General features: G+C 40.1%; 1 protein-coding gene across 6 annotated transcripts in view; it reads right to left on the bottom strand.

The window, feature by feature from the left end:
• The window catches only part of Brdt (bromodomain testis associated), a 52,191-nt gene extending 35,837 nt beyond the window's left edge, over nt 1–16,354 (bottom strand). For 2 of the 6 annotated variants that reach the window (XM_070007643.1, XM_070007644.1), the window contains exons 1-7: nt 16,174–16,353; nt 10,163–10,303; nt 9,773–10,009; nt 8,606–8,743; nt 5,914–6,028; nt 1,405–1,577; nt 236–589 (exon numbers count right to left, since the gene is read on the bottom strand). In XM_070007643.1, coding sequence (XP_069863744.1) covers nt 236–589; nt 1,405–1,577; nt 5,914–6,028; nt 8,606–8,743; nt 9,773–9,961 — 969 coding nt within the window. In that variant the 5' untranslated portion in view covers nt 9,962–10,009; nt 10,163–10,303; nt 16,174–16,353. Of the gene's footprint in view, nt 1–235; nt 590–1,404; nt 1,578–5,913; nt 6,029–8,605; nt 8,744–9,772; nt 10,010–10,162; nt 10,304–13,347; nt 13,368–14,133; nt 14,152–16,173 lie in introns of those variants that run through there. The other 4 variants (XM_070007639.1, XM_070007642.1, XM_070007641.1 and 1 more) reach the window with 4 other exon arrangements.
• Between the last annotated feature and the right edge of the window lie 9,313 nt (nt 16,355–25,667).

Raw genomic sequence — 25,667 nt, 5'->3', positions numbered from 1 at the left:
AGCTCATATTTCAATATGTTCATAACACAGTAAGTACTGTGACCCAAAGGCTGTGGGGAAAGGTCAATGGGTGTGCGTACATGAAAATAAGAACGTGCATTTTAAAATATCCCAAGGATTCACTTCAGGTGAACTTAATTTTCTTCAAAAACACTCTGGATTTTCCGATTTCTTTGCAATGAGGTATTACTTTTATAATAAAGGAAAAAAGTTCCTCCTTTCAGGCTACATCTACCTTGATAGTGCCCAGGTCCATGGGGTTTTTGATGATTTCGTAGTAGTTCTGGAGCCCCAGAGCATTGGCGTCGATGGGGTTGTAGAAGGGCCATGCATAGGATACATGTTTCTTTGCAAGCATTTCTTTAAGAATCTCACTGCAGTGCTTCAGTTGTTCCGTTACTTTAACACTCTTGACAGCTTTATGCTGTTGCTGAGACTCCAGCAACACATTCTTCACTACATTTTCTTTTACTGGTGGTGTTCTCACTGGTTTATTTTCTGTAAGTGTCGGAAAAGATTCACTATTTGCTTTAACTATGGAAGTTGTAGGAGTTGTTGTATCTGCTTTTCTCTTCACACCCCTTGTAACCTAAAATAAAACAATCCAGCAACAAAAAGTTATTCTTAAGGAGAGAGGCATCACTTCAAAAAGTGGAGGGAAGCAAATACTGATACCAAGTTTTTGTATAATTTATACATACTATTGAAATCCATGCATCAAATATTAATAAAGGTTTTTTTCTCTTTATAAGCAAAATAAACAGCCCTAATGCCTTCTTTTTACAGCCCAAAGAATTAAACACAAATAAGAGAGAAGATTAGAGTCAAGATTACAGTATATATTTCTGAATATTTAAAATCAGGTAAGATATACAATTTTAAAGGAAAAAAATTACACTGGGTATAGTGGCACATGCCTGTAAACCCAGAACTTGAAAGGCTGAGACAAGAGGATACCAATTTGAAGGGTCTTAGCTACTCAGTAAGAACCTGTATTAATTAGAAGAGAAAGAAAAAAACCCTATGTAGGTAGGTAGATGTGTCTTATTATTAAGCTACTAAAATAGCTGTATCTTATCATGAAGTTACTAAAATAGTTTGTATTCTACCTAAAAAGTCTACAATTGGATAATCATCTAGTCTCTGTCCACAAAATAGAGAAACAGTATGGCTTAGTATTGCTATAGGCTGAAGATCAATTTTCATTTACCTAAAAAAAAAAGTGTAACCATCACAACATCCGAAGTTACATTGAAGTATTTGAGAAACAATGATGTAAAAACTTTGATAGGGGTTTGGTGCATGGCCCAAGGGGAACAGAACTTGCCTCCAAGCTCCAGGCCAAGTTCAGTCTCCAATAGCTAAACAACATCAATGACAACAAGAAACCCACAGTGAACTTACTTGGAGCACAGTCTGAGAGCCAGAGGTGGGCAGGGCTCCATGCACCATGTTTAAGGGAGAGATAGATGCCTCAGGAAGTCCAGAGGAGATCTCTTGCTCCTTAAATACTTTTTCTGTTGCTTTGGGTGATGGTTTTTCTTTACCAGAAGAAATTGATGTGTTTTGTTGAATGTCTAATAAAATGTGAACCATAGTCAAATATCTGAATATGCAACACCATTCTCTCCATTTTAATCCATTAGACCAGCTTTTTAGCAAAATAAGCATAATATATTCCCTAGTTGCTGACAATTTGGTCATATATTCAAAGATATAATTCCCAATGCCATAATCCCAAATGCTGGAATCCTGAAAGATCAAAATCCCTTACATACTAAATTCCCAAAAGAGGTCTGGAAGTATGGCTCCAGACGCCAGAGATAATCCCCAAGATTATCACCAACTCAATTGGAAGTAGTACATCTCACTTTTTTGAATAGCTCACTTTTTTGATTCTTTTAGGGTCTGGCTCTCCTCAGAGAATATGCTTCCACTCATTTTCAATATGCCTCTGTTCTTTCAGAAATCCTTCTATGATCTGTTATATCCTGCCACGAGCCACACCCTATTAGGCCTCCCTATCTTCTGTACCACATGTCCAAGGAAATGGATTCAGATTGTAGATTTGGTACAGACAAATTGGTGATAAAAACAGAAGCACTGTTGCATAACTTCCTATTCTACCATGCAAGCAACCATGCTGACTTTTTCAGGAAAACTACAACTTTAATTCATTACACATTCCTGGAATTTCATCAGCTGGAAAAAAAAGCCAATGCAAACTAATGGTCAGATATTTAAAGATTTCATTACTTCCTTATCATTCCCCCCTGCCCTACACTTACTTTTCTATCTCCTACATGCCTCCTTTTCATGAAAATTTTAGTTTCAGGATTTCCACACTATAGATTATAATCATTCAGGATTGTGATTTTTTCAGGATTGCTTTTTGTGTGTACGTGCATGTATGCACACATACATGCACACACTCACATACCCCAGTCCTGGGGCTTGAACTCAGAATCTAGGCACTGTCTCTAAGCTTTTTTGCTCAAGGCTAGTGATTTACCACTTGAGTCCCAGTTCAACTTTTGGGCTGTTTGGTAGTTAATTGAATGTAAGCATCTCAAAGTCTTTCCTGCCTGGACTGGCTTTGAATCCAAATCCTCAGATCTCAGCCTTCTAAGTAATAAGGATTATAGGCATAAGCCACAGGCGCTTGGCCTAATTTTCCAGGATATTAATCTTTAAGGGATTTCGTATTTGGATTTATGGCACTCAAGATTGTGCCTTTCTTGATTATGATCAGCACCAATTTAGAGATAATAAAAGATACTTCTAATCCCATTTTTATGTCTGCCAAGCAAGTACAAGGTCCTATTTATTAGTTCAAATGCCAGTACTGCCAAAATGTGTTGGAAATGTAGATTTACCATTTTTTTCCCCAAAAGAGTGCTTTGTATAAAATAAGACTAATAGAACTTTATGGGTTAGCTTTGGGTAGCTGTAAATTTGAGTAAAATTTTCAGGTACACTGGAAACAACTCTAAGTAGTAATACAGACTTCAGAATGTTCTGTATAAATATCCAAGGATCTCAAAATTGTTACAGAACAAAACTGATACAGAACAAAAGATACTGATACGATTCTTACTCATATAATTCTTAGCTGTAGACAGGCCTGCCAAAGGACAATTGTGCATGCTCTTCTGTATGTTCCCAGAGGAGGCATTTCAATTATGATACTCTCAAATTATTTCTGAAGTCCATCAAGGTGACTACATCTAATTACTTAGGCCAAAAACCTTAACAGTACTCTTAGATCTACTCTCAAACTCTATACCCTAGTGTCCCAGTATACCTTGTGCCCTATCTGAATATCCAGAATTCAACTACTTCTCACAAGTGGTAATCACTCCAGTCTGAGGGTCATCATTGTGCAAAGGGATTATTTCAATAGCACCCGATGGAGAATGATAAAAGGGGTGACATTGACCAAGATGCATTGCACTCTCAAAGTGATGTGTTGAATTGAAACTTCTTTGTTAAACTACTAAGGAAATACAAAAAAACAAACAATAGTAGCCTATCAGACAGGCAGTCCATCCTTCAGCTTTTGCACTCTACTATTTAATGTTGAAAATAATAATTTAAGTGGTGCAATAAAACTCATCAGTGGCCATGTCAACACCTGTGATTCCAGCCCTTGTGACAGTGAGGCAAGGGAGTTTTGAGTTCAAGGCTAACATGAGTTCAAGGCTAGTAAAATTCTATCTCAAAACAAAAAAAAATCAGATCATGACAATTCTGTCCAATGTCTTCTGATGGTGACGGCTTTTAATCTGAAAGTCCAAATTTCACCATGCCTCACAAAGATCTGCATGATCTGCTTTCCTATGACCTGTCACTTTCTCCTCTTTTATTTTATTCTAGCCTACCAGCTGGCTTTGGTCTCCTCACATTTGGTAAGCACAAGCCAACTATTTGTGTTGCCTAAAAGATTTTTTGCCAACATTTCCTTTCAGCCTTCACTATTATGTCCCATTTTCAACCATCTTACATAAAACAATCTCTGCTCTCTAGTTTTCATTTTCCTTCTTTTTTTTTTTGTCGGTGGTGGGTCTTGAACTCTGGACCTGGGTGCTATCCCTCAGCTCTTCAGGTCAAGGCTAGCACTCTACCACTTGAGCCACAGTGCCACTTCCTGTCTTCTGGTGGTTAAGTGGAGGTAAGAGTCTCATGAACTTTCCTGCCTGGTTGACTTTGAACCACAATCCTCAGATCTCAGCCTCCTGAGTGCTAGAATTACAGGCCTGAGCCACTGGCGCCTGGCTTCTAGTTTTCTTATGCTGCTTTGTTTTTATGTTATTATATTTGATATACAACATATAGCTATTTCTCTGGATGTCTAATTCTTGCTAAGCCAACTCAGGAACTCAGTATTTTAAGATAGGGATGATACTCCTCAATCTCCTTACCACTTACAAAGAGTTAAGAGTCAAATAGATGAATGTCAAATTGAAACCCCTTTGTACAACTACTTAAAGGTAATTTTAGAAATGGGAAAAAAGGGAATATAGTGTTGAATACATTAAGAAGAGGCATATCAGAGGAAAGGCAGCCAAACAAGTAAAGGCAAGGAGTACCTAGCCAGGCAACAGGACACAGTAAAGAGAGGGTGTGCCCAGGTAATCAGCAGGGAGAATCTTAGTGTCATGATCTATTTCTGGTTGTGTTAACCACAGATGGGATAACTTCTGAAGAACAGAGGTTTATTTAGGTCATAGTTCTGAAGGCTGGACATATAAGAGCATGACACTAACATCTGTTGCATCTAGGGAAGGATCTAATGCTGACAGTCTCATAACTCTCAGTATCAGGTCCCATTTCCAATACATGGAAAACAGGGGACACATTTACAGCAACTAACAGGAAAGTAGCTAAGTATTAAAATGGAGAGTCGGGCAGGGATAAGATCTCAAAGGGTCATGGTATGGAATTTATGGTATCTCATGCTTCTGTGGGAAGTCAACAATAGGTTCCAAGCCGGTGAATGATGTTTTAGTTTGTTCTAACACTTAACGTTAGCCAGAAGGCTGAGAAGTGTTCTGAGTTTGTTTTCAAAAGATGCCTTTTGCTAGTATGCACCGAAGAGACCAAGAATGTTAATCAGAATAGCCTGCAGTGAGAAATTGTTTCCTGTTCTAGCACTTCATACACTGGTTTGTTGGAGTTTTTCTACTTAAAAAACAAAAACAAACTTCCATGGAACGAGTATGGATTTAACTAAGATGACACAGACTGAATGATCTAAAGATGAATTAACATTTGATCTATGACATTCTTGTTCCACCACCACAGTTTTTAATATTTAAAATTCATTTTGTATTCCATGTTTTAAGCAATACGCTTCTCTATAGTCTGGTGGCACACAAATGTAACCCTAGTCACTCCGGAGGATCACAAAGTTTAGGCCAGTAAGACCCTTCTCAAAATTTTAAGAAGGCTGGGGTAGAGTTCATGAGGACCTGATTTTAACCAATAAAGATTTTTCCCTGAAGTTTTTTTTTTAGTTTAAAAAAGAAAACACTTAGTAACATTTCACTCTTTTTTTTTTTTTTTGGTTGGTCATGGGGCTTGAATTCTGGGCCTGGGCACTGTCCCTCAGCTCTTCAGCTCAAGGCTAGTGCTCTACCATTTGAGCCACAGCACCATTTCTAGTTTTCTGAGTGGTTTTTTGGAGATCAGAATCTCACGGACTTTTCCTGCACGGGCTGGCTTTGAACCGTGATCCCCAGATCTCATCCTCCTGAGTAGCTAGGATTACAGGCGTAAGCCACCAGCGCCCAGCTGACATTTCATTCTTAACATTGAGATCTTTTGCCAATTTAACACTGTACCAATAGAAAAGGATGGGGGTCGGAAAATAGATACAGATAGATAGACTCACTTGTTACTTTCTGGACTTACCTTTCTTTATTCTTTCCTTACCACCCACAACTTGCTCATCCTGTGGCATCTGGGTTAATTTCTGCATGAACAACTTCTCTAGAGCTTGTGCCATTAGAACAATGTCATCTCCAGGCTAAAAAATGTATTAAATATCCATAAGGATATACAGTATAGTCACTGAAGCAGATCTTATTAATTCATAGTACTTTACAGAAGGTGGTGATATAGTACACCTTATTATTTATCTTTGCTAAACTCAGAAGTTTGTGAAACAGCCTTATTTCATTTCCTAACATCCTGTCTACTTCAGCTTCTAAAAAGGACTAGAATACTTATCCCAACACTACAATGGTACAATGAAATTAATTTTAGTAATACAAAGTTATCAGACATTAGGATTTCTACCCTTCAAATAGGCTAAAGCAAATGTATACTTTATATAGTTTGAAAGGATCAACTTTAAAGTCTTTTAGCTGCCTGCTTAGAAGTTTTCTTGCTTTATTTCACTGCTCAGGAAAAAATATACTAAATAACTTAAGAAGCAACAGCCTAGAAAACATTTCTTAGCTGAACAGGTCAGGAAAACTACTGAATTTTGATTTAAGATGTTAAGTGTGAGCAGAGCCCGGGGTGGGGCTGGGGAGGGGGGGACTCACCTGTAATCCTATCTATTTATTAAGAGGCTAAGATCTAAGAATAATGGTTTGAAGCCAGCCCAGGCAGGAAAGTCCCAGTGACTCTTATTCCTGACTAACCACAAAAAAAGGTGGAAGTGGAGCTGTTACTAAAATGGTAAATTGTTCACCTTAACCAAAAGTTGAGAGACAGGGCCAAGGATCAAGCCCCAGGACAGACACAGACACAGACACAGACACACACAGACACAGACACAGACACACACAGACACAGACACAGAAACACACACACACACACACACACACACACACACACACACACACACACAAAGAAATGTGAAAGGGCCCTTTAGAATCACTATTAAGATTAAGTCAACAATTCAATAACCATGGTAAACTGAGTTCTTTAAAATTCATTTCAGTTAGTAGGCCTTTTCTCCTCTAAAACCAGGGTTTCAACTCAGGGCCTCAAAGCTGGTGAGGCAGGTGCATGACTGCTGTATCACATCAAATTTTTGTGCTGGTTATTTTTATTTATTTATTTTTTTGGGTCCGGTCATGGGGCCTGAACTCTGGGCCTTGGCGCTGTCCCTCAGCTCTTCAGCTCAAGGCTAGTGCTCTACCACTTGAGCCATAGCGCCATTTCTGGCTTTTTTTTCCCTGCTGAGGAATTGAACCCAGGGCTTCATGCATGCAAGGCAAGTACTCTACCACTGAGCCACCTTCCCAGCCCCTGTGCTGGTTATTTTTGAGATAGGGTCAAGCTTCTTGTCCAAGCACGAGTCTATCCTCCTATTTTAGGATTCCTATTTTGGCTGGAATGACTAGTGCATCTCACTAAACCCAACTTCTCTTCAATGAGATGCAGTCTCATGGAGCTTTCTGCCTGGACTGGCCTGGAACCACAAACCTCCCAATTTCAGCCTCCCATGTTGTTCAGGGTGATAGGCAAGTGCTACAGAACACAGCTGTGGATTAAGAAGGGACCTTGAAAACTTCTCTGCCCAGGCTGGCCTCCAATGATTATCTACTTAGTTTTGGTCTCCCAGTAGCTAGGATATTAGTCATGAGTCACTACTGTCCACTCAATGTCAGTTAATAGTCTTAAGTCTTTCACACATTTAAAATGGTATTTGTGTTATCTTGGGAGCCACATCAAACTTCTGATTCTATCTCAGTATTACTAGTTATTCTGTGTACACAAAATTCCATATACTTAGATTTCTCACATTTAAGTGGGCTATAAGCTTCAAAATATTTAGATATCATAAAACAGAAAATAGAATATGGTATTCTGAGAAGTCAGACTAATGTATGGGACAAAAACCGAATACACAAATCTAATTTTTCTCAACTTTAATTGACATATTTTTAAGAATTATTTTTATTGTATTTGTATAGTTGATAAACAGGAGTTAGACAAATTCTATTTATAGATGAGAACAAATATGAAGATTAAGCTCAAAATGCCCACATACATCATCTGATTGGCTATTATCTTAATATAAATATTAGTATTACTACTAGGACATGACCAGATATAAGTATGATAAACCAACTTGTTATGAAGTCAAAAATATGTAAATTGGGGCTGGAGGTGTAGCAGAGTGGCAAATTGCTTGTCTAGTATGTTCACAGCCCTGGCTTCAATTCTCAGCATTGTATTCTATTTATACAAAGTACACAATTTGATATCTTAGGCTAATGGCTACAGATTCCAACCACTAAAATTTAACTAGGACCAGTGTATACTAGGTTTTTCATTCTTATAACTAAAATTACAGGAATTCAATAGAAAACATTCTGAAATACTCTAATCACAGAAACTAGCTATCACTGGCATTAAAAAAAAAAACAAACAACAACATGAGCCACTACAGCTATTTAGGCAGACAGCAAATAAATAAAAGAAACACTAAAGTATGTGAATCATGAAACTCTGTGATAAAAAGCAATAACATAAAAATAGATAAAATATCACAAATCATGGCTTGAAATCTGAAATCAACATAGTTATTTATACATCTCTCTCCTATACATAACAGAGAAGTATCAGCAGTATAATGCTTACATACCTTGTTGTATAAATAACAATTTGAGAACATTGTATTGAAGTCTTCTATACATTCTGAAGCCTTCATGTAGTATTTATTCTCCAACCGCTTTTTAATTGTATTTAAATCCATTGGGTTTTTTACAATGGTATAATAATCCTATGGTTTTGAATAAATTATGTTAGTAAGAATGCAATTGCTACAACTACTAGTACACAAACTTCATAAACTCTCTAGAGATTGTAACTGTTTTTAAAAGCTATAATCTAGAAGACATAATATTTTTTTTTTTGCTGGTCCTGGGGATTGAACTCAGGGCCTGGGCTCTGTCCCCAAGCCTCTCTGTGCTCAAGGGTAGTGCTCTACCACTTGGGCCACAGCACCACTTCTGCCTTTTTCTAAGTAGTTTATTGGCGATAAGTGTCTCATGGACTTTCCTGCCCAGGCTGGCTTTGGACCATGATCCTCAGATCTCAGCCTCTTGAGTAGCTAGGATTATAGACATGAGCCACTTAGGGCCCAGCTTGGAAGCCATAATCTTTAGTAATTAAAGTCAAAGCTGATTGTCATAGCATTATTTCTCAAAGAACACAAAAAGCCAACATAAAGATTAACTGAGAAAGGAATTTAAGAGTAGAATTATCCCTGAAAAATACAAAGGAAAGGGCATGATGGGAAAAATAGTATTGATGGATTCTGACAGATCTAGAGTAAAGTCACAGATCTATCACTAATTAGCTATATCACAAATGATTCAACCATTCTGTTAATTGATGGCCAAAAATATTTAATGAGGTCTAAAGTGGCACACAGTATGTGATAGAAATAAGTCCTCTAAGAAGTGCTGAGAGTGACTTCATGAAGAGGATGATATTCGTGGTTACCGTGCATCAAAAAGGCAGTGGCACATGTTACAAGAAAATAGATGCATTTTTCAGACTTTAGTTGTGCTGGGTAACTAGGTGCTTCTTGGATGTATTTTATACTATTATACAGATTTTCTTAGATATTTAGAAGTTTTTCTTTTCAATTAATTAATGAGTTACTATTTCTATTGATGAATTAGTTATTAGTTGGGGACATAGTACCGGGCCTCTCACTTGGCCAGGCAAGTTTGCTCTGCCACTTGAGACATGCCCCATCTGATTTGTCTTTTCTTAAGTTCCCATTATTATTTGATATACTTACAGGCAATTTTAGTTTCACAGCATCCACAGGCTGTTGAAAAGGCCAGGAAAAACTATGCTTCCATAATGCCTTTAGGACAACTTTCTGTAGGTACTGAAGCTGATTTGTCAATCGCCCATTTTTCTTGGAATTTATGTACTCTGGTGGAGGGGGGTTCACGATAGATGTTTGTCGGCTTGGCAGAGACATTCTGAACTTCACGTCCTGATATTCTAATGTTGTCTACATGTGCATGTCCTGAAAAACAAAAAACTCAGTACCATGTAAGCACCTTAAAAAGATTAAGGTTTTGCATAGGAAAATGTTTATTCGTGAGAAAGAGATATTGGATTTTAAACACATCTTAACAGAAAAAGTGTAAAATGAAAATTTCAATTTTTAAACAAATACCTTTTTATACAAGTAGTATAAGTTGTTTCATTATATATGCCTTAGTCTTAGATGGTTTAAATTATTTCAAGATTTCACAAAATTTCTTTCTGTTTTTCAAAAACACAAATTGAGGTCTTAGCAGGGAAAGTCTACAAATTCCTAATGAAAAGAAACAATATGTTAAAAGATTTCACTAGCATATAGTTTTCCGACAACTTTTCAACAAAAGGAGAAAAGTAAAGGATTTTTTTGTGGTTAATTTAAACAGAGTACAACAAACCCTTGGTGTGTGCAGGCCTATGGTTCCAAGGAGATAAACACTAAGGAAGCCCAGGAAGCGATCAGGGGTACATAGATGGAGTGCTTACCCATGGTGCTTGATTCATTTCCTCATATGTCAACCAACTTCCCCTCAAGACATATTGCCTTCCTACAAATCTCAAATTTTCACTTTATCACTTAAATTAACTCTATTGCATGCCACTTGTGATTTGAGAGGATTACCATAACTTTTGCTTTACTTTTTGGGTGCCATTTGCTTTCTGATAAAACTTCAGGGCAGGCACACAGCCAGCACATCATACAATGATTTAAACACAACGTAGGACTGAGAGAATTCCCCACACCAACTGTGCAGGAATTAAAACATTTTGTTTTCAAAACTTTTCATTTTTATCAGTTATCACATCACACTTGTGTTTAATAAATTTGTGAATAACATGAGCTTATTGAATTAAAAAACCCAGTTCATAGAAAGGTGGAGAGTATAGCTCAGTGGCAGAGCATGTGCTTAGCTTGTGCAAGGCCCTAGGTTTATGTTTCAAAACCAAACAATAGGAAGACCTATTATTGGGGGAAAAGTAAGTGTATGGCAATTGTGTGCGTACATGTGCATGTATAAATGTGTATATACATACATATAAATGTACATATATACAGATATGATTACACATAAGCACCATATGCATGTACATGCATACCTGTATCTGCATACATGTCTATGTGTGTGTATATGAATCTCCAACAATCAAACTAAGAAAACCAAAGTGTAGAATGGTGGTTGCCAAAGGCTGAGAAGTAGTGAGAAAAGGGAAGATATGATCAAATAACATCATCCCTGAATGATAAGATAAATAACTTTAAATATCTAATGGGATGGATATAGTGATTTGATAAGCATTACATGATGTATACACATTGAAAACCATCACATTAAACAGTTTGAAGAGATACAGTATTTACCAATTAAGTACTTTAAAATAAAAGATTATGCAATATATTTTGTCTTCTGTTACAATTTCATTTTCTATCTTTAGTTATCAGTGCTGAACTTGGTGAGTATTTCTGCACATAGGCTCGCTTTAATCAGTAGTGCCCACACAGAATCTGCATGTGAATGTTTATATATAGCAGATTTATTCACAACTATAAATCCTTGGAAACAAACAAGATTTCCTTTAGTAGGTAAATAGACTATAGTATATCCATGTATGGAATATTATTTAGTCTTGAACGCTATCAATCTACAAAAAGATGTGGCAACTTTAATACATATTAATACTTGAAAGAAGCTAATCTTTTTTTTTTTTTTTGGGTCGTGGGGCTTGAACTCTGGGCCTGGGCTATGTCCCTCAACTCTTCAGCTCAAAGCTAGCACTCTACCACTTGAGCCACAGCACCACTTCTGGCTTTTTCTGCTTATGTGGTGCTGAGGAATGGAACCCAGGGCCTCATGCATGCAAGACAAGCACTCTTACCACTGAGCCACCTTCCCAGCCTGAAAGAAGCTAATCTTAAAAAAACAACATGATTCCACCTACATGTACCCAAGAAAAATGTGAAACTATTGCCAGGTGTGGTGGCCACACTTGTAATCCCACATGCAGGAGGCTGGGGCAGGAGCTAAACTCTGAAGACAGCAGAAAGACCAGAGTTGCCAGGGTTTGAAGAGGAGGGAAGAAAAGGATGATAAGAAGATTTTTAATCCTTTATTATATACAAAATCCCTCATTGCATAAACACACATAGCTACTGAATATAAATTCCTATTGATAACTTCTAGAGCTGGCTGTTGTGCCAGAAGCCTGTCCCAGGAACTCTGGAGGCTGAATGAAGTAAGAGGATTATGGGTTCCAAGTTAGCCTCAACCACAGAGCAAGTTCAAGGCCAGTTTGGCCAATATAATGAGACTCTGCCTCAAAATTTATTTTCCTTTTTTTTGTCAGTCGTGGGTCTTGAAATCTGGGCCTGGGTGCTGTCCCTCAGTTCTTCAGCTCAAGGCTTTACACTTGAGCCACAGCACCACTTCTGGCTTTTTCTGCTTATGTGGTGCTGAGGAATCGACCCAGGGCCTCATGAATGCAAGGCAAGCACTCTACCACTGAGCCACCTTCCCAGCCCTGCCTCAAAATATTAAAACTAAAAACAACCACCACAAAAGCAACACTTCCCCTCCCCCCCCCCAATTTACAGGTCAGTGATTTTAAGTTTTACTAGATATTTCTCTGGTTATTCTAACACATATCTACCAACAATGTACACAAGCTTTAAACTTTTAAGGAAGAAGGCCTTTGAGGTGTTTGTGGATATTTTAGTTACCCATAAATCAAAGCTGGGCATGGTGGTCAGTACCTGTAGTCCCTGCTATCCAGAAATTAAGGTAAGATGGCTTGATCCCAGAAGTAGGAAGCTAGCCTAGACAATATAGTCAGATCATATTTCTTCTTAAGAAAGTATATGTTTGGATGTAATAGCCTGTCTTACGCCTAGAAGGTTCTATTTTAGATAGTTGAGTTTCTTGAAGCTCAATTTAAAAAAGAAAATTTTTCTAGCTGGGCGCTGGTGGCTCATGCCTGTAATCCTAGCTACTCAAGAGGCTGAGAGGTAAGGATTGCCGTTCAAAGCCAGCCCAGGCAGGAAAGTCCGGGAAACTCATATCTCTAATTAACCAACAGAAAATCAGAAGTAGTGCCATGGCTCAAGTGGTAGAGTGATCAGCTTGAGCTGAAAAGCTGAGGGACAGTGCCCAGGCCCAGAGTTCAAGCCCAATGACTGACAAGAAAAAATTCTACACATTTTAATAAATGGTAAAGAGTAAGCTACTCTGCTGAGTGGCATGTTTGCTGGAATTTCACAGTACATCTTACACATATAGGAAAGCCAACATGTTCAAGGTTTAGAACAAGAGTTTGAATATCAGATACCTGTGAGACTCTTAATGGACAAAAGAATTGTATCCTGTGATGATCTCTTATCCTGACTCCAAATCCTACATCCTCAAATGAGCTGTCACCAGTGTGCTCCAAGCTCTGCTTTCAATCTTCAGGAGAGGGAAGCCAGTCCCCATGAGAAAATAGTTTCTTCATAGATCAGACTTTACTTGAGGCCAATCAGAGGTAAACTCTACAATATACATTTCTTTTCACCATGATATACTCTGATCATTCGTCCCTTCCATTTGGCCTGAGGGACCTTCTTATCTAGAATTCTTAATTTTTAGAATCTCAGATAACATCCTAAACCATCCTGCTCCCCCTTTTTTTTTTTTGTATTTTTAACATTTCTATATGAGTTTTCCTCTCTATTTAAGAAGTCTTCTTTAAAAGTCTGCTGGATATTGTGGCTCACACCCATAATCAAAGGTGTGAGACTAAGACAGGAAGATAACCGGTTGAGAGACCATCCTGCATTATTTATCAATTTCCTGACTGATACCATGATTGGAATTTGCCTGATTCATTAACATCTCTTTGTACCCAGGACTTGAACTCCTGATTATTCCTATCTGATTATTCCCTTGGTCCTATTATCTCCTTATAACTTGACTTCTCTTCTGTAGCTCATAAAAGGGATCTCAAAAAAACTACTTTACTGCCCACTTCCCACTTAGCTTTTCCTCCCCATGCCTCTAAAACTCCCCACACACCCAGGTTAACAATGAACATATTTATTTGGTAAGCACGATGGATTCTTTCTTAATCTAATCTTACCTGGCTTCCCAGCAACCTCTCTCCCTCGACTGTTATTGTGACTCTCTTAAAACTCTCCTCTTGTTTCCAGGATACCATTTTCCAAATTCCATTTATTCATTTATTGAATATTTATAAAACATCTACGTGATTCCAACCCTTATGCAAGGAACTGGAGATATGCTCTCCTTCCAGAGACTTTAAATAGGCAATTACAATCTGATACATAACTGAGGCATTATGGAACATGCCTGGAGTCCCTGCACTCAGGAGGCTGAGGCAGGTGATGGAAAGTTCTGCATCAGCTTAGACTATAGAGCAAGACCATGTTTCAGTTTCAAAGCACAAAATAAACTCAACAAGTGGATACATTTAATTAATGAATAATTAGTGCTATGGTAGAGGCAAGAAGGGTATTGGGTAACATAAAGGTCAGTGTGAACTTGCAGAGTAAACTTCTAAGAAAGAGAGCCTTTCAGGTGTTTGTGGATATTTTAGTCACCCATAGATTCACAAAGCTGGGCATGGTGGTCAGTATCTGCATTCCCAGCTATCCAGAAGATAGGATGGCTTGATCCCAAGAGTTGGAAGCCAATCTAGACAACAGTTAGATGGTATCTTTTTTAAAAAAGTGTATTGTGGGTGTGGGTGTAATATTCTATCTTAAGCCTGGAAGGCTCTATTTTAGATAATTGAGCTTTTCAAAACTCAATTTTTTTTAAAAAAAGTATTTTCTTACCATTTTAATAAATGGTAAAAAGTTACTCTGCTGAGTGGTATGTTTGCTAGAATTTCGCAGTACATATTACACATAAAGGAAAGCCATAGTGATCTACTGGGCTAGCCCATTAGTGTTCCTTTTCCCGTTCTCTCTTTTAACTCCATCTATGGTCTTGTCACACCAACCTCAGTTGCTGTGAGTTGTCTAGTACCTTCACACAAATGACTGCTAGACACACATTTACATATACTGGATATTTAATGACGTGTATTCTTCATCCTCCAAAATATTTCTCATCACTTGTTATTACGCTTTGATTTTTGTTCAGCAATTTTAGACCAAATGCTTCAACTCACTGAACTTCATGATATACAATCTCATTTACAATGTGCCCCTTTGCCCATCTCACCACTGTACTAGCTGCTCAAAATGTTTCAATTCTTCATTGACCCACACTTTTCTGTGTACCTGGATGCCTTTGAAACCTTTCTCTGCCACAGCTTCCCTTATCACTCCACTTCAACTTCCATTTACCCCTCAAAACCTAATTAAGTTATCTACATTGTCTCCTAAAGCACTCAGTACACAGCTCCACTTTCATTTCATTTCGCCAGAGCCTGGCTATCGGACCCACCTCCAATCTACAGTATCCAGCAGAGTGGTTTAGTTTAATTCATTCCAAGGGCTTAACAAAGTTAATTGACTGGATACAATATAAACGAAGCTCTCTCTGTGCCCCCATATACAGAATGAATACAACAAAGATGAGAGCTAAAGTCAATGTTTTATGTGTGTGTGTGTATATATATATATATATATATATACATACATACATACATATATATATACATATATATATATATTTGTTGTTGTTGCTGTTTTGGTGTTGCTTCTTTCTCCTTCTTCTGGCTGACTTAAACTACAGTCCTGGCAGCCATGAACCAATTCAAGACCTAAGGAGGCCACGGGTGTCTATTCCAGACCGGAAGGAGGCAGCGGCACCCAGCCTCCTGGCCTACAACCTCCTTCCCAGGCCTCCTGTGCAGGAAAATGGTTCGTGTGGGAAGGGAGGAGAGTGGGGGGGAGAGGAAGGGGACCCAGGCTGGCAGGCAGATGGTGAGGCCCACAGGCCAGGCTGGGGCCAGGGCCAGGCCGAGCTGAGCCAGGCCCCCACCCCCAGCTGGCGGAGGGCGGCCTCTCTCCCGGGCCCGCACGGGGTGGGGCGGCCTCGCCAACTGCCCAGTGCCCGTGGGGGGGGAGGGGAGGGGAAAACGGTTGTTCCCGCCCAAGGTCACCCCTGGGAGCAGGCCAGGCCCGGACCACGTGCCGAGCGGCTTTACCTCTTGGGTAAAGGACCTTATCCAATCGTCCCTCTTGAGGTGGCACCGGATGGAGTAGTGCAGGGCAGCCGTTCGTTTCCCGTCCACCGAAAGGCTGCCGCCAGCTCTCGACCTAATGGCGGCCGCGGGCTGGCTGCGACGGCCGCCTTTATAGGAAGATGCTGCGGGCCGCCCGCTGATTGGCCCGCGCCCGTCACGTGACCACGCCCACCGCCAAACCTGGGACGAGGTGTGAACTTGAGGCGCGCGGTCCAGGCTGGGAGGGCGGGCGGCGAGGACCAGGCCCAGCGGCCGCTGAGGGCCGGACCGCTAGGGCCTGCACGCGCGTGCGCGCGAGGGGAGCAGGAGCCCAGCCCTCTGCGGGGGTGGGGGGGTAGGGGGAGGGTCGGGGGGAGAGGGTCGGACACCTTTAACACAGCTTGTCACTTATTGATGAACCCTGGCTGCTGATCTGGGGGGTTCGTGGGTTTGGATTCGTGGTGTTTTCTTTCCTTTTCTTTTTTGTTCTTTGCACATCTCTACCCTCTTGGCCAGCGAGCCCTTCGTGGGTATTACGTGGCAGCTGAGACTGGAGAACATTGGGTTTAAGATGGCATTTAGGAAGTTATTTCACACAGCTGCACACAGTGACTTAAGAGTATTTTTGCATCTTGGCGATTATTATTTGCATCTTGGCGATTATAATCTTGGCAATTATTATAAGGGTTTGTGGACACTTATGAAAGTGCTAATATGGGTTTCTGGTCAGGGGGGCCTGTGGCTCACGCTTGTAATCCTAGCAACTCAGAAGGCTTAGAACTGAGGGTGGTGATTCGAAGCCAGCCTGCCCAGGGAATTCCTTGAGACAGCTCCAATGAAGCACCAAAAAAAAAAAAAAAAAAAGGCAGAAGTGGGGCTGTGGTTCCAGTGGTAGAGTGCCGGCTTGGGCAGAAAAGCTCAGGGAAGGTGACCAGGCCCTGAGTCAAGCCCCAAGAACCACACGAAAAACAAACAACCCTAATTGCATCATATTGCCACCCTTTAGAACCTTTCCCTTTTTCTTATTATTTACTTTGCATTAATCTATTGGCTTGCTTGAGTTTTGAGACAGAGACTTAAAAAAATCAAAGCAAATCTTGGTCTCCAGATTCACTTGAACCTTAGCTTCCTAAGTGCTGAAATTATAGGCATGTACCATTGTGCCTGGATACTTTCTATTATTCTTTATGATAAAGAGCAAATCATTTTCTGGTGGTTTGATATTCTTGATCAGGGAAGCTTCTCTTCTTAAGGTAAGTGCTAGTGGCTCAGGTCTGTGTTAAAGCAGGATGCTGAGAGTTGAGAATCAAGGTTTGAAAATAGCCTGAGCAGACAAATCCATGAGACTCTCATTTCCAACTGATCAGTAAAAGCTAGAAAAAGAAGGGTAGCTCAAGTTTTAGGTAAAACATCAGCCTTGAGTGAAAGAGCAGTGCGAGGGCACATGGCCCTGAGTTCAAGCCTTCGTATAGGTAAAATAAACCAGAGTGCCCCTATCTTAACCCATACTGACCTTTCTTCTCTTCCCAGCGCCTAGCCCTCTCTCTCGGCTTCTGCCTTTGGCTTTTCTCTGCTCCTCCTGTCCCCACATTCATTCCTCAGGTTCTCAGCTGAAAGTCCTTTCCTCAAGGAGCTCTCCACTAGATTAGCTCTTCCCATTATACCCTCTCATGACAACCTGTTTACACAACACTTATTAGAACTGTACCTTCATATTTAATATGGAATATTTAATTTTTTGTGCCACTAAACAGCAAGTTCCAGAAACACAAAGTATCAAGAACTTAAAAACCCCTATTATCATTGAGTACTGTACTCTTTGATCATGCCGGGGTTTTAAGGGTTGTGATCAACCAGATTTGAGTTGGGAAGGTGGTCTGGAAGAGTGGACAGTACAGATTTGAAGTTTGTGTATGTGTGTACTCTGTTACCACGGCTTGAACTCAGAACCTTACACTCTCAATCGGCTTGCTTACTCACTGTTGGCATTCTAGCATTTGATCCATATCTCCATTCCAGCATTTTGCTGGTTAATTGGAGCTGGCTTTGAATGACAATCCTCTGACCTCAGACCCCTGAGTCTAGGATTACAGACATGAACCATTAGCTCTCAGTTTATTTTGTTTTGTCTTTTTTTTTTTTTTTTTTTTTGCACTTGGAATGGCTGCAAAATGAAGAATTTAGAGAATGAGTTTATTTGGAAGGTAAATGCCTTAGGATCTGGCATTAGACTGGAGACAGAGGTTATTAGGGCTTCTGGCTGAAGCATTTGGAAGACACAGTTTACTGGGAAGGAAACCAATCTTAGAAGGGAGAAGACCACAAGTTCACTTTTGAACATAATGAATTCAAAGTACCTATAAAATATCTGGATACCGATTTGGAATAGGAAGTTGTTTAGCCAATTCAAGATATTCTAGACTAAAGAGGGGAGGAAGATGAAAAGAATCTGAAAAGACTTCAAATAATTGTTACAGAACACAGAAGAACAAACTGATTGAAAAACACATTGGGAAGATATATTTTAGAATTGAGACTCAGATCGATGACTGAATGTTGATGGAGAAATGAAATAGTTGCTACTGTTAAGACTTTCCTGGGATGTATAACAAAAAATAATAGTGTAATTGTGGTTCTAAAATATGAAAATGAAAGTGGTTGAAGACTAAAACCCAGTACTGGTGGCTCATGCCTGTAATCCTAGCAGCTTAGGAGGCTGAGATCTGAGGATCACAATTTGAAGCTAGTCTGGCAGGAAAGTCTGTAAGACGTGTGTGTGTGTGTGTGTGTGTGTGTGTGTGCGCGCGCGCGCGTGCACGTGCTTGTCCTGGGGCTTGAACTCAGGGCCTGGGCACTGTCCCTGAGCTTTTGTGATCAAAGCTAGTGCTCTACCACTGAAGCCATAGTTTTACTTCCGGCTTTTTGGTGCTTAATTGGGGATAAGAGTCTCATGGACTTTCTTTCCCAGGCTGGCATTGCATTGGAGTCCACATATCTCAGTCTCCTGAGTAGCTAGGATTACAGGGGTGAGCCACAGGAACTCAGCTCATGAGACTTTTACCTCCAATGCATGCTAGGCAAACACTTTACCAGTGAGCCACATCCCCAGCCCAAGTTTGTTGTAATATTTCCATCCTTCATTCTAACACTGGATTCAGTAAGAGGAAGCCCATCATTCTGGTCTCCATAGCAACAATAGATTCTCCCCAAACTCAAGAGTTACAGAATTTAAAATTAAAATGTGTTCCTGTGGAAATAATTACAAGGCAGTATTACACATAGGAGATGATCTAGTACTAAAAACAAGAACCCGTCAGTTGCTCCTTGTGGATAAATTCCCAAGTCAGTCCTTACTGGTTTCTACTTAATTGTTCATTGTCAATGTGGGAATTTTGCTGCTCAGTCCTTGGATCTTTGACATATTTATATCATCTCAGGGACACATCCAATCTTAAGGTTGCAGAAATATTAAGGTTGTTCTCAAATTTATGTCTATCCAGAACCTTCTTCCTGAACTACATACTCATACAAAACTGCCTGCTTAGAATGTTTAATGAGGTCTTAAATTTATATGGCTAAAGGTAGATTAGTGCATCCACATTCTTCCTCATCTCAGCAAGGGGCAGCTCAATCTTACAGGCCCCAAATTTTGCACATTCTCTCACATCTTATAGTTAATCTACTTTAAAAAAGATTACATTCATTGGTAAATCTTTATGGCTATATTGTTTTTGAAACTACCCAGATTCCATATTAATGAAAGTCAATATAATTTTCCATCTGATTTATTGCAACGGTTTTTTTTTTCCCTTGGTGGTACTGGGGTTTGAACTCAGGGCCTTGGGCTTGTGAGGCAAGAACTCTACCACTGAGCTGGCATGGTCATTTTTGCTTTTGTTATTTTCTTTTTCTAAATAGAGTCTTGCTTTGTGCCTGGGCTGGCCTGGATTGTGGTCCTCCTATTTACACTTCCCATATAATGGAAGTGACAGTCATGAATCGGTGTACCTAGCTTTTTATTGGTTAGGTCTGGTTTCATAAACTTTTGCTAGGGCTGGCCTTAAACTGTGATTTCCCTGATCTCAGTTTCCTGAGAAGCTAGGATTATAAGCATGAGTCACTGCACCCAGCTTACTGTCACAGATTTCTAACTGAACTCAGTAGTTCTTGCTTCTGTTTTGTCCTACTTTTAGTAGGACAATAGAATAATCTTGACAAGGGGCTGGGAAGGTGGCTCAGTGGTAGAGTGCTTGCCTTGCATGCACAAGGCCCTGGGTTCTATTCCTCAGCACCACATAAGCAGAAAAAGCTGGAAGTGGCGCTGTGGCTCAAGTGGTAGAGCGCTAGCCTTGAGCTGAAGAGCTGAGGGACAGCCCCCAGGCTGAGTTCAGGCCCCACAACTGGCAAAAAAAAAAAAAAAAAAAAAAAAAAAGAATAATCTTGACAACACCTAGGCTCATTCATATCAATTTAGTCCTCAGGACCTTTAATCATTGTCCCATTTTTCTCACAGTAAATGCCAAAGTGCTTTCAATGGTATCCATGGCCCACACCTCCTCAATCCTGATTATTGTCTAATCTTTTTTGCCTGCACTGAAACCTAATTCCTCTCCTTGTGGGTTCCAGAACACTAGCCAGCCTCCTGTCTCAGAGCCTTGGCTCCCACTTGTCTCTCTAAATTTGTCAATTTCTTAGTGGCCTTCCAATGGCTATCTTGCCTACACTAAGCCATTGCAGGCACATATGCATACACACATTTCTTATTTCCGCCGCTTTCCGTTCTATATACCATATATACTCATTGGGTTGTTTGCTCCATTAGGTTATAAATACCATAAGGGCAAGATTTGTAAAAACACTCGATTTATCAGCTCTCCCTTGCCCCAAGGAAAGGGGCTAGAGAAGGTGATACTGTTCCTGAAAATTCACTAGGACAACACAACACTTCAGCAAACTTTATTCCCTGAGCTTTGGAGATGCTGCTGTGCCTTAAATTGTCACACCATCGCACAAGACTGCAGCCTGTGGACCTTGTATATGATATCCAGTATGGCCAGCAGCCTTCCCAGGTCAGAGAGAGAAAACAGGTCCTTCTGGGTCCCACTGCTGAATGCTTCTATCTGGTGGCTGACTTATTCTATGGTACATAAAGTACAGGAAGGGACCTTAACTCTTCTGAGTCTCATATTTCCTCGTCATATGTATTTTTTCAGGGTTTTCTGGATAGTTTTTTTTTCTATTTTTCTTTCAATTGGGCCCAAAATCCAAAACTTCTCTTCAGCCACAAGCGGGCTTCAGGAGCTGAGTTTCTAACCTGAACTACATCCACTATCCACCATCTACCATCTACTTCCTGCAACCCAGTAGTAAACTCTGTCTGGTGGGTTACGTATTTCTCACTTACTCCTTTCTCTTTCTCTCTCCCTGCTTCCCTCCCTCTCTCCCTCCCTTCTTTCTCTCCTTTCTCTCCTTGTTCTTCTCTTTCCTTCTTTCCTTCCTTCCTTCCCTCCCTCCCTCCGTCTGTCTGTCTGTCTGTCTGTCCCTCCCTCCTTCCTTCCTTCCTTCCTTCCTTCCTTCCTTCCTTCCTTCCTTTCTTCCTTTCTTCCTTCCTTCCCTCCTTTCTCTGTGTCGCTCTTGCTCTCTCTTTTTGAAAGTGCCAGGAATTTACTTTGGGGCCTGGGTGCTATATCTTGGCTTTTTTTTCCCTTAAGACTAGCACTCAACTACTTTCACTACTTCAACTACTACTTCCACTTCCAGCTTTTTGCTGCTTAGTTGGAGGTACAAGTCTCATGGACCATATAATAACCACATATATACAATATTATATATAATATATGTAATTCAATAATAATAATATTTAGAGGACCAGGTAATAGGAAAGAAGACTATAAAAATAAGGACTGTTATGTATGTTTATATATATCATATACATATATATATGTTTATATATATATCACCATAAATAACCTAGGAAGACTTACTTAGTTATGTATTAAAAACAGTTAAATATAAAGACCACAAAATGCTTGGAAGAATTATAAATGGGATGTTGAATGAAGAAAACAGAATAGTGTAATGGAAAGGCTGCATTGTAATTATTTAAATAAACCAGCATCTTTAGTTGGCAAAGCATGAAAAAAGTTTTGAGTCCACTAACAGACCAACCTCAAGAAGAGATGTAGTTTACAGAAACAATCTTTTTGCCTCCCTATTAAATTGGCTTAAAAAGGGTTTTTTGTTTACATTATGCTTATATATGTTTACAGTATTTTCCAGCTCTTATGTTTCCGTTATGTTTTTTTGGGGGGGTCCAGTCATGGGGCCTGAACTCTGGGCCTGGGGGCTGTCCCTCAGCTCTTCAGCTCAAGGCTAGCGCTCTACCACTTGAGCCACAGCGCCACTTCCAGCTTTTTTTCTTTTTGCTTATGTGGTGCTGAGGAATCAAACCCAGGGCCTCATGCATGCAAGGCAAGCACTCTACCATTGAGCCACCTTCCTAGGCCCTCCATTATTTTTTAAACAATTTTTTTAGGTTGTTTTGATGATAAAAAATGTATGCCCACCAGTAGGATATAGGCTTACAATTGCCTTTAACACATTTGGAATTTCAAATTTATTCTTGTAGAACTTTAATCTAGAAGATTCCATTTTTGAATCAAATAAACATATAATAAGTAAAGAATTATGCTCCTTTAATCAGTTCTAATCAAGGTTAGATTAGATTGATTGGGGAGTGCTGAGGCAGTAAGCATTGAGTCCATCTCTGAGAAAAGCAACTCATTTTCAATGTTGCCACTATCAATCTTAAGAGTTGAGTTAATCAATTTGAGAAAATTCATAAAATTCTATCCCTGTTAGTAAAGATTTGTAAATTACAAAATAACATTGAAGATACTAAAAAAATAATCTAACACTAAAAATATACAAATCAGGTATAGCTGAAAATTCTAACAGGTACTAAAAGCATCCACTCTTGACTTGGGCCTGCAAATGTTTTTGCATCCATTTGCATCTTGTCTTCTTTGATCTGAGCCAACCTTTCCTGCTGTCACTTTGGAAATGACAGGGCTGATGGGGATAAATAATGACAAGAGTGGAATCTGCTTGTAGACAACTATGACTTTTTTGGGGGGGAGATAAGGGGGACAACTGTGACTTTCTCACTGGGACAAAGCTTCAACTGACCTATCCTGAGCTATCCATCAACCAGACATGCATTTAACCATGTTAATTATGCATACCTCTCACTCCAATTCTTCTAATTAAACCAGAAGCTCATGTCAGTACCCCAAAGATGGACTGAAATGCTCATCCTCCCTCTTTCTACTCAAGGCTACCCTGTTGCTAATCCTTTCTCTGCCTTCCACTACTTGTCTTTGATTGGCCTGTTGGGGAGAATGGCGAGAACAGACAAGATGGAGGCTCCTAGTGATGGACCTCTAGCCTAGGACTCTGGTTACAACCTTACACATTCCTTCCCTGTAATGTAGCCTGGAAGTCCTCAATGCTTCCTTGCCCTGGAATTAGAAAAATACTTAAGGGGCGCCAGCATGCCAGGTGTTGTGTTGCATACCTATAATTCCAGCACTCAGGAGGCTAAGATGGGAGGCCAGTTAGAGGTCAGCCTGTCACCAGAGGATGGATAAGGGCTTTCCTCAACTTCCCAGTTCTCACATAAAATCTGAGGTCCTTGAGATTCACTCATATAAAGCATTTTAGGATGTTTCACAAAATAAGTCTCACAAGATGAAAGAATTATTTTAGTACAACCAGGGTTGAAGTAGGGAGAAATAGGAAAGAGAGAGGGACATTTCCTGCTCCACATGCAGGAAACAAGAATTAAAGACTCAAAATGACTGCTCTTGTCTATAGCTTTTATACTTTTTGAGCTGGGCAGATCCATACAATTACATCACTCTAGCAACTACTAACCCTTAGACAAAGAGTTTTAAGGTGGGTAAGAAGAGTGAGGCTGCCTCGCCTGTAATCCCATCTACTCAGGAGGATGAGATGTGCGGATCACAGTTCAAAGTCAACCCAAGCAGGAAAGTTCATGGGACTCTTACCTCCAATTAACTACAAAAGAAAAAAAATAACAAAATCTGCAAGTGTAGCTGTGGCTCCACTTTGATCCCTTTTAATCTTGAGAGGCGTAAGGAGGGTTGGTAGTCTTCAGTTATCTGCTTCTAAACTAAAAGTGGACTGTGAGTCATGCCTAAAAGGGAATAACAAAAATCTTTTTTTTTGTTTTTGTTGTTGGTTGTGGGGCTTGAACTCCAGGCCGGGGCCCTGTCCTTGAGCTTTTTTGCTCAAGGCTAGGGCCTTACCACTTTGAGCCAGTGTCACTTCTGGTTTTCTGGTGGTTAATTGGAGGTAAGAATCTCGTGGACTTTCCACACCCAGGCTGGCTTCGATCCTCAGCTCTCAGCCTCCTGATTACAGGCGGGAGCCACCAGGGCTGCTAGGCTTCAGAGCTCATCTTTGTATCTGAACTGACATGTCTCTGAAGGAGAAGCAACTCCAGAAAAGGGGGAAAGAGGTGTCTATGGACACCAGGCATAACTGGCTATCTGAGGAAGCTCATGACGGATAGAACGAAGTTTCATACAAGAAAGAGAACATTTCATAATCACAAAAATCCAAATGCATTTTAAAAAATGTAAGAAAAGGCTGCCCTCCTGATTTTTAGCTAATGCCATCAAGGGTATTTCTCTTTTCCTTTTTTTTTTTTAAATTACATCTTTCCCCGCTTTTTCTTATGAAAGAAATCAAATTGCAAGATCGTGTTAAGATTTACATTCCTATCTGTGCATCATTTTTCTTGATCCTCCAGCAAATATCGGAGCCAGGCTGCAACACCGTAAGAGATGAGGGGGCTCTTCAGGTTATCAGGGGTCATAACCATCCCAGTTTCCTGAGGCAGGGAGAGATGTGGACTCTCCTCATGTTACCTGAGGGAAGGAGGGGTCTGTGATAAGACCTCATTATGTGTCTGGAGGAGGAGCAGCTCCAGGAAGGGTAGGCCTGACTCATATTTTATATACCCATAATATATATATATTTATATGTGTATGCATGAATGTATGTATGTATGTATGTATGTATGTATGTATGTATGTATGTATGTATGTATGTATGTTATGCCTAGATCTGGAGAATTAAACTCCAGAGACCTGCTTGTCCTCTGGGGGTGGTCTACTCAGACTTCAGCTACTAGCATCAAGGAGGTCATTATGTCACTCCTGATACCAGACTGTTTGCACTGTGCATGCGCCTCCGTCCAAATCGGCCCCCACGTTTTGACTGCAGCCTGTTCACCAATTAACCTTCCCCAGTGCTTTAGCCCTGAGAGGGGACAGGCTGCTCCAGCACTGCTGCATGGAAGCCACCCAAATGCGACTGACTTCTTCTTTCCCCTGGCTCTGACATGTCCACGATGGGAGGGGAAACCAGGGCCTATCTCCAAAAGCAAG

Source organism: Dipodomys merriami, unplaced genomic scaffold, assembly GCF_024711535.1.
Source record: "Dipodomys merriami isolate MVZ:Mamm:240054 unplaced genomic scaffold, mDipMer1.0.p SCAF_7, whole genome shotgun sequence".
NCBI lineage: Eukaryota > Metazoa > Chordata > Mammalia > Rodentia > Heteromyidae > Dipodomys > Dipodomys merriami.
Note: the sequence above shows the minus strand (reverse complement) of the source record. Positions and strands in the feature narration are given on the sequence as shown.